Consider the following 9,840-nt stretch of genomic DNA (forward strand, 5'->3'; position numbering starts at 1 on the left):
AGAACTACATACTTTACGCCTTGATCCCGTGCCGAAGCGGGTATGTAGGCAGTCTTGGGACGGAGTTGTCCCTCGTACTCAGGTGTTTGTGGGTGGGGTCTAGGCTTGGTTGAGTAAGAATCCTAAATGAAAAATAAGATAATCAATTTAATTCAATGCATACTCGGAAGGAATCCCGTATGGATTCGCTTGGCTTCCCGAGGCTTTAAGCCAAATTCCGAGGCGGAATTCAAGCTTGTGTTATTTTTTAATTACTCCTAAGGACGGCGACCTCGGTGCATTCTTGTTAGAAGAGTGTAGTACTTAGTGAGTGACTCAGGACCCGAATGGTCCCGATGAGTCTAAGTCTCTGGCCAGAGCATCTCCTATCCCGTTTGGATGGATGCCTACCCCGTATGGGTAGATGCCTATCCCGTATTGGATAGATGGAATTTACGTCCCGTATGGACAATTGCCTAACCCGTATGGTTAGAAGCTCATCCCAAATGGATGAATGCCTAATCCTAATTGGATGGATGCCCAGAGTATGCAATTGAATAAAACATAATAAAGGAAAACAAAAAAATATACTCAATTTTTGTTGGATCAATTTTGGTGGGTTATTACAATGGTGGGATTGGAGACCCACAATATCTATCCACTGGCCAAATCAATAAATATTACAATAAGGGCCTGCACATGCAGGAAGGCGAACAACCTAGAGTGCACTTCTCATCACAAAAGGAGCCTCACTGACTATAAATACCACATATGGAGTAACAAACAAAATTTTGAACTCTAAGAGTGTATCTGCTATGCTGGATGAGTTTCGGTTAAAGCACAATATGTACCGGTTTAAACTATGTCCTTCCTTACTGATATCTTGCTTCGCTTCCCAAACCTCTAAACCAAAAACCCAAACCGACTACAAAATATTATATTTTCATTCTGTTGATCAAGATCGCTCGCACAATATCACATCACAATATCCTTATCCATCATCAAAATAACCTAGCCGAACTGACTTAAATACCCTTCCCAAACACAAACATAAATGCCTTATCTCAGCTTACAAATATATTAAAAAATTATTTATATGTCGACCTAAGAAAAAATAAATTCGTTAGACTTCAAGATCGATGCCTTTAATCGTTGTTGTATAGACCTACCAGATCAATTTCATGTGTCGGCCTCATATAACGGTTCCTAGAATGTCGGTTTTCCTTTCATGTCAGTGTCGGTTCCTTGAGTGCCAGATGACTGAATGTCAATTGCCAAACAATGAATACCGGTGAGTACCAGTTAAGTGACCAACCCAAATTGTTGTGTGTTTCCATCAATGACAACACGACCAAGCTGGATGAGTTTCAATTGCCAACAAAAATAATACTTAGAAATTAAAAGAATTCTTTGAATAGGTGTTACCATTTTAATAAAGCACTTATTAATCTACATAAGTATTAGAGCTACTATTAATATTTTGAATAAGTTATTTAAAAATTAAATGTGAAGAATTTAGGGTACTTAATTCTAACCTTGATCATGGAAGAATGATTCTAATGATCAATGTAGTCAATCTATTTGCCACTTTCAAAAATTTAATAATGTACTAGTATAGTGATTATCTCAAAATTAGAACATGCACATAATGTTGGAGTTTTGCCATTGATGCTTTTGGTGAAAGAGAATGTTGTGTATAGACTATACTGGTTGTCATTGATGTCAACGTACCTCTATTGATTTATACTATTGTTGCTTTTGTAATTCTATGAATTGTTCATCATGTTTTTCTCCACAATTACAAATATGGGTTTTTGGTTTTGGCAGTATACTTATGAATATCAAATGTACCTATATTATGTTTGTACATGTTATGAATTTTCAAAAGGTGAGATACAAGGTTCAGCAGTTCATCCCATCAGTTGCTTCGTTCCTCTGGAATAGAACAATTTGTTTGGACATTCACATTTCATCAATTGACTGTCTTTTGGTCTTGCACTTTTGGGACATGATTAAGAATTATGAGTAACATGTGAATTTTAGTTGTCATTAACTTTTATAATATCTTGGCCAACCTATGTGGGTGAAATGTATGAAGCATCTTGATGGTAGCATGTAAAGTATTTTTGGATATCGACTTATTAGATAAGGCATGTGTGGTTGACTTGAGATATAGTTCAGTATATACATGATATTCTCTTTCGATGATGAAGTAGGTGTGTGATAGTATGATCGTATGTGATATGATGTGATGATATGTGATTGAAGCAGATGTGAATGAAATCTAAGAGCTAATGAAGTGTGCAAAGTCTATCTACTAAGCCTAATTGGAACTGTACTCCATGCATATTTAAGATGCAACTATAACAGTTCATTTTGTCTACATGTTCTCTTATGGGTAGTGAACCCTTTGATAGTGAGCCTCGGGTAGTAAGCCTTGCCAGTGAGCATTTTGTAATATATTATAACTAGTTATATTATATTGAGAGTTAACCCTCTCCATGGCTTTTCCCTAACAAGTTTCTATACAAAAATCTAGTGTTCTCTTGAGTATCTTATTGTGAATGATGTCTCTACTTTTTCTTCTTATTTGATCATTCATTTATTTTTGTTACACTCATTGATATATATCTGTAAATTGATAATTGGGTTGAATCTAAAGTTGAAAAGGGGAATAGTAATTCACCCCCCCCTAGTATTCCAATTGTCTTTATGGAATCAAAGTATATATTTATAACCTACCACTTATTTAAATGTATATTAATATTAATATAATTCTTTATTTATATTAATTAAATTAATGTAAATCACTAAAATGGCACTGACCTCAAATTCAATTTAGCATAGAGTTGATCTATTGGTTTTGATTTTTGTATTATTGATATTTGTAAAACTAAAAATATGTTACAATAAATGAATCAACAAATAACATAATATAGATGTAATATTATAGATTAATTTTTTGTTGGATGGAGATAAAAAAAAATCTATGCTTGGTGTTGTCTATAGCTTCAGACTAAATCACAAGTATCAAACTTGAGCATAGATACATTATCATCTAATAGTTTCATTGGCATATAAGGTTGAAAGAAAATAAAAATGCTTGCTAGGATTTGTATAGAGGCAAAAGGTTTTGTAAATAAGTATATCAATAAAATAATGCTATTGTAAAAAACAAATGAGATGTGAAATCAATATTAAATTATGGAAATTATAATAAGGTTGGAAGTGTTAAGCTTTCACTATTATTGTTGGATCTAGAGGATGAAAACTAATAGACATAAATATTATTAGCCTATAAATATTTAGGACCAATAATAATCTAACAATGATGGAAATAATGAGATAAATATTATGATGAGTGACGAAATGCCAAAAATTTCAAGAATAAGAGATATAGGGAATGCTAAAATAGAGAAGAAAATGAAGGAATGTAGGTTGTATTGTATGAATTAGAAGAATCCACAATAATATAAGAAATGTTATCTATTCAAATAGATATTTTAATAAAATTGAAGTAACACAAGTGAAAAATGACAATACTTAAGGATCTTACAATAATGAAAAATAGAGAATAATGGTGTTGTAGACAATCAAATATTATAAGCGACCCATGGGATCCAGCATTGCTTACAAGAAGGCATAAAAATTCATCTATATTATTATGAAGTAGAGTTTGTAGAGTTTGTATGACTATATTTATAAGGGTTATTAACATAATTAGTAGAGATCCATGTACTAAAATAGAACATAAAAAAAAATAGTAGTTTTGAAATTTTTATTATAAAAAAGAATACATTAAAAATTAGGAACTAAAATAGGTATAATTTATGATGCCAATATTTTAAGGTATGTAACTGTAGACTCTTGTATGGGTTGACTTTACAACTCTAAGTGAAGATTTAAAAATTCAATAGTGGCCATATGTATACAAGGCTCTTAATCCATTAGAAAATTAAAGTGTGTGAACTAGTTAAAATTTATCTTGTAGATTAATGGTTAGTTGAATATTGTAAATACCATGAATAGCAACATGTTGTACAAATACTTGTTACATTGGCTCATAAGGACTAGTAAAAGGGGTGGGAAGAATCTTGAGGCAAATAGTGAATGCATGGAAGTGAGTGTGATCATAAATAAAATAATGAAGATTAAATGATATATCACATTAAATAAGTATAAATAAAAGTAAATTAAAATAAATAAAAATCAAATTATGAATCAAACTTAACACAAAAATATATTACTTATTAATATATAATTATATTAAAACATTGTACTCGAAATAAACCCAAAACTAAATGAAAATTAAAATCGATATACTAAATTTAGCTTACATCCCCTTAAAAAAATTAGAAAAGGTAAATAAAATAATAATTATTTTTATTTCATTAAGCATTACGCTCCTAAAATTGTAACCACGTTATCATTGGAATTCCATTGGAAAAATATAATCAACAAAGGTCTATGGTCTAACTCTTCGGAACTTAAGGATGGCTCGAAATTTACTCTTTTCTTCTTTCTCCAAAGGAAATCATCATTGTAAGATTAATGGTGCTCTTCCATGCTTATCTGGCAACCAATATTTCATATGAAGAAACCAGTTATAACTGTCACGATGAAGAATTCTCTTTTGGCCCTAACTTTTCTGGTTTTGTTCTTAATCATGCATTCGTTCGACTCTAATCCCACTCACATGGAGCTTATGAGAAAAAAACGATTAGTATTGAAGTAGTTGAAGAAAGAAGAAAAACTGGTTCTCTTTTAAATGTTTATTTTCTTTCCTGGTTAATGTGATCGGCATAATGTTTGCCAAGGTTTTTAGCAGGAGGAGAAACCAGACAGATTATAGTTCAGAAGATCACGATACTAAATTTAATCCCAGAATCCTATTTAATCCCAAGTCCATATCTAAGGAAGTGCTCCTTTTCCATTCATAGTCTTCTTTCCAGTGATTTTCATTTTATTGTTTCCAAATGTACACTTTTATTACTCTTCGATTTGGGTCTTATAAGATTTTCTGTGGCCACAGATCTGGTATGGGTATTGTAACATTGAAGATTTTCAGACGGACAGAATCTTGGGAACAGGAAGTTATGGGCGTGTTCAAATTGCTCGCTACATTCGAACAGGACAAGTTTGTGCCATAAAAGCCCTCTCCAAAGCCCAAATTCTGAGAGAGAAGCAGGTAATGCTTATGTTCATTAAAATATAAATTTTATCCATTTAAAAAAGCAAAAATGGTTATCTAGTCAAAATGGTTATCTAGTCATTCGGATGCACTACAATATTTATGGTTGAATGTTACATAACTGAAATTTTGATTTTTAATAGACGAAGACAGTAGTTACATTTGTTCAAGATGATAATATAATGAACAACCTATCGGAGTTCATCCTGATGACTGAATATCCTTTTCCAAAACTCTTTTACTAATAATTATCTTGATGACTGAATAGCCATTTCCAAAGCTCTTTTACTAATACTTTTCCTTCTTGATCCTACTTGTGTTGGGTGTTATCAGTATGACCATGTCAAACAAGAAAAGGACATCCTGCAAAAAATTGACTTTCCATTCATAGTGAATCTGCTTGGATATGCTCAAGACAAGGAATGCATTTATTTGATTTTGGAGTATGTTTGTGGGTAAGATTTTCAACCATTTGAATTCATAGTAATATTTTTTCTGGGCATTTTGAAGATACACTAATAAGGGTTCACCTGGTGTTGCAGAGGAGAATTGTTCAGGCATCTTCGCCACTGGGGAAGATTTAGTGAACCCACTGCGGTTAGATACTTAACTGAATTGCAGATTAACAAATAAGTCTATTAACTGCTATTTTGCTAATTTATGATTTTTGGTGAGATTTGCCTGCAGCGTTTCTATGCAGCCCAAGTTTTGCTTTCCTTTGAGTATCTCCATTCTCGAAACATCATCTACAGAGATCTGAAGGTATATATTATTTGGTTTAATGATCAGTAACATTCATTTTACAATCAATTCAGGCCTCCGATTTAACTAAATTTTATTGTAGCCCTTCTCAAGCTGAGGTTCAGCATGTACCACTCTAATGAAAAAAAATTGAGATTGTCTTTCAATTCCTATTATAAGATTGCAGCCTGAAATTTTTGTATTATTGTTTCATTCTTGCTATGTTTTTAGCCAGAAAATTTGCTGCTAGACGAGATGGGCTATATAAAAGTTGCAGATTTTGGTTTTGCTAAAGTGGTTGATAGAAGAACATTTACTCTATGTGGTGAGGGCATTTGTACCGTAGAATAATGCATTTTTAAATATAGCTCACTTTAACACTAAACATTCATAAAAAACAATTTCCTACATAGTTCAATAAGTACAGATTACTTATTCCTACAAACATACTAAGTATCTATTACTTGAATGCATGTAAGATTAGAGGAAAAAAAAAAATATTGAAAGTCCATCTTCATTCTGATGATGTATTATAGAACATGATCTCAAAAAGGTTATGAAAATGATACTTACACACTCAAATTCATAATCTTCATTGGTATTGAGATGTTCAAAGACATTCAATATCTGATTTTATGTTGTATTGAGCATCTTAGGAACACCAGACTACTTGGCACCTGAAATTCTCTTGAATAAAGGCCATGGCAAACCTGTTGACTGGTAATATTTTAAGTGCTACCTTGAATAATGATTGATTCTTACCTGTAAAGACTTGATAGTTAACAGGATATGATTTTCAGGTGGACATTTGGTGTTCTTGTGTATGAAATGCTTGCAGGCTTTACTCCATTTCAGGACAGTGGTTGGTTTGCAACTCTTTCCCTATTAGCCTTTTTAAAGGTTGCAGGTTTTTCATGTTTTTGTGATAGTTTTTAACTGATTTTTCGTGGTTGGATGATGGTAGATACATTCGGTACCTACCAGAAGATATTGAAATGCAAGCTTCGTTTCCCAACCCATTTCTCCTATAAGTAAGAGATCCTTTCATTTTATTTTTCTCAATAATTTAGATTAAACTCTGATTCATCATCATTTTACTTCTCCCGCTTTTAACTGTAGAAACTAGATGTCTGCTATATATTAGTCTTGCAATATATTATAATTTATTTTTGCTTTTACATTTTGGATTGTACAGTGCAAGAGACTTAATCAACAAACTCTTGACTCCAGATCTCACTAAAAGGTTTTGTTTCTTAAATTTTTAAAACATGAACTAGTTCTAGACCAGAGTTTGTGATTAATGTTGTGCTTGATTATCAGGCTAGGCTTCTTTGCATTTTGCATTTTATGATGTAATTCTTGGTTCCATATCAAGTTTGACAGCACTAAAATGTGATCAGGATTGGATGTCTGAAAGGAGGAGTGAGGGACATTAAGTCACATCCTTTCTTTGAACATGTTGATTGGGACTGGCTGCTTCAAAAGAGAGAAACACCACCTTATAAGCCCATATGTAATGTAAGTGTAATACAGGAAACTCATTGTAGATACCATTACTAGCTTTTGTGACTTCCTCTGCAAGTGTTGTTTTGTTGATTACATATTTTAAAGGAACAGGAGAATGAGAGATGTAGACTTAGACTTCATACAGATTTTTGGATAAAATTGTGTGAATATTTTTATTCAATGTTTTGAATCATTCTCTCCAAACATCGAATAAAAATATTCACAGTTTTATCCAGAAGATTATATCTACATTTCATAGACTGTGGACCTTCATTAGTATGAGACATATAATCCTCCTGAGATTTTTGTGCCACACTAACTGAACTAGTGCCTCAATCAAAAGGCTACAACCCATTATAGGTTAACAGAACTAATTGTGCATGAACCAAAATTAGATTAACTTAAAATAGGTTAAGCCCCATGCAAAGTTAAAGCTTTTTCAGCCATTATAACTAATTTGCTCATGACTGATTTGCAGGGAAAAGAAGATGTAAGCAATTTTGAAGATTATTCACATCTAGGCCCAATGAAGCACGCATTTGAACTTACAGCTAAAGATCAAGAAGTTTTTGAATATATTTAAAAAGACATGCATTTTTTACAAAATCTCCTATATAACAATGTAAGTTGTTTACATGTAATTTAAGAAGAAATTAAAGATATTAGTCTTTTGTAGTGTTATACTAGTAGTTCGATATGATGTATGATATCTGGATTCTTACATGCGTATGTGGTTCAAAGAGTGATAATACAACAAATATCAAAATGAAACGTAGTCAACACGTTAAATAAGGTATCAAATGTTTTGACTAGAGATGGATGAACTTAATTATTAAACATTAATTTAATTATATTATGATATTAGTTAAAATTAGTACTAATACACGAGAGGGTTTTTTCTCTTTCGATGAAAACAGCCATGACTATGCTGCTGCCTTTGGAGACTGCATTGCCACCCGCATTGAATTGTGAATTATATATTATATTAGTTTTTTATAGAAATGATGGCATAATAGAAGATGATTATAGTATTTAAAATTATTGAGTCATGTTGTAATAAGATATCTTTTTATTGTATGTCAAGACATGGTTTAATGGTCGTATCTTTAAACAAAGAAATGAACAACAGATTGCACTGATTTAACAGAAAGATTATATTATAAACCTTCAAGTGTAGCTCATTAGCACCTTAAAGACACTCAACAACTCATGACACCTTGACACCTCAATGTAATATGGTTGACACATCTACAATTCTTGTCACCACTAATTCAACATCTGTAAGAGTTCTTATTCATTATTTTTACAATTACCTTAATGAATAATTTATTTTTTTATTTCTATTATATCTCTATATTATACACACTTTATCTAGTCTAGAGACTTGGTAAATATATCAACCAAGTTGGCACTTGTGTTACTCATTGATTCTATCTCTTGTGATTGAATCAATTTTTTTTTTTTTAAAAATGTTGAATTTCATTATTTTCTGATTTGGTATGATGCATTGGATTGTTTATTAATTTTCTTGAACTTTGATTGTCACATTTGATTTGTGTTTATCCTTCTTGCTTGTGTTTCATACTTTCAAGAATGCATTTCAGTCAAACAACTTCAGAGGTAGTATCCAGCAATGCTTTATATCGACAATTGAGAGGACACGAAAATAGTTGGTTACTTCTTACCACTCCTAGACATAATGCCCGATCTTATACTAAATGCATATATAATGCTGAATTTTCTATCATTTAAATTACCTATTAGAATTTAAACAACTTCTCAACTCAAACATTCAAATTGTTAGTATATTCAATACTAAAGTCATTAGTACCTTGTAGGTATCAAATTATTTATTTATTTTTGCTGATTTCCAATGTTTCAAGAGCCATGAATTGATAAAGTGTATTAATTAAATATGCAATATCAAGTTTTGTTGTAGTTAAGTAATACAAACTTCCCACCATCTATACAACTTTTACCATTTACATTTTTTTTACCATCATCAATAGAAAACTAAGATTATGTTCCACTAAAGTTGATATTGATTTTCACTCATGCATATTAAATATTTGGACCAACTTCTTTGCAAATTTATTCTGAGAAGTAAAATTTTAACTATCTTCCCTCAATACTTCAATTTCTAAACATTAATGCGTCTAAAGTGCAAGATCTTTCATTTCAAATTTTTGTGATAGATCTATTTTGAATCCAACAACCTAGCCATAACTCTTCCTATAATGATTAAATCTTCAATATGCAATGAAATAAAATCAACATTCTCATTTTTATCCTCATTTATGTATACATTTGGATTGCTTACTTTTCATAAATCTTGAGTTGTCAATTTTCACATTCAATGACCTTGGTGCCTATTTAAGACTATATAATGCTTTATTTATTGTGCATACAAATTTGTGTCTTTG

General features: G+C 31.5%; 1 protein-coding gene across 1 annotated transcript in view; it reads left to right on the top strand.

Annotated features, from left to right (window-relative positions):
* The window catches only part of LOC131067601 (cAMP-dependent protein kinase type 1-like), a 52,074-nt gene extending 44,074 nt beyond the window's left edge, over nucleotides 1-8,000 (top strand). The window contains exons 2-10 of the mRNA XM_059220430.1: nucleotides 5,012-5,167; nucleotides 5,858-5,932; nucleotides 6,143-6,236; nucleotides 6,568-6,631; nucleotides 6,712-6,773; nucleotides 6,876-6,942; nucleotides 7,107-7,154; nucleotides 7,312-7,429; nucleotides 7,896-8,000. Of these exons, the coding sequence (XP_059076413.1) occupies nucleotides 5,012-5,167; nucleotides 5,858-5,932; nucleotides 6,143-6,236; nucleotides 6,568-6,631; nucleotides 6,712-6,773; nucleotides 6,876-6,942; nucleotides 7,107-7,154; nucleotides 7,312-7,429; nucleotides 7,896-8,000 (789 nt within the window). The remainder of the gene's footprint in view (nucleotides 1-5,011; nucleotides 5,168-5,857; nucleotides 5,933-6,142; nucleotides 6,237-6,567; nucleotides 6,632-6,711; nucleotides 6,774-6,875; nucleotides 6,943-7,106; nucleotides 7,155-7,311; nucleotides 7,430-7,895) is intronic.
* Nucleotides 8,001-9,840: the final 1,840 nt, after the last annotated feature.

Source organism: Cryptomeria japonica, chromosome 5 (genome assembly GCF_030272615.1).
Source record: "Cryptomeria japonica chromosome 5, Sugi_1.0, whole genome shotgun sequence".
Lineage (NCBI taxonomy): Eukaryota > Viridiplantae > Streptophyta > Pinopsida > Cupressales > Cupressaceae > Cryptomeria > Cryptomeria japonica.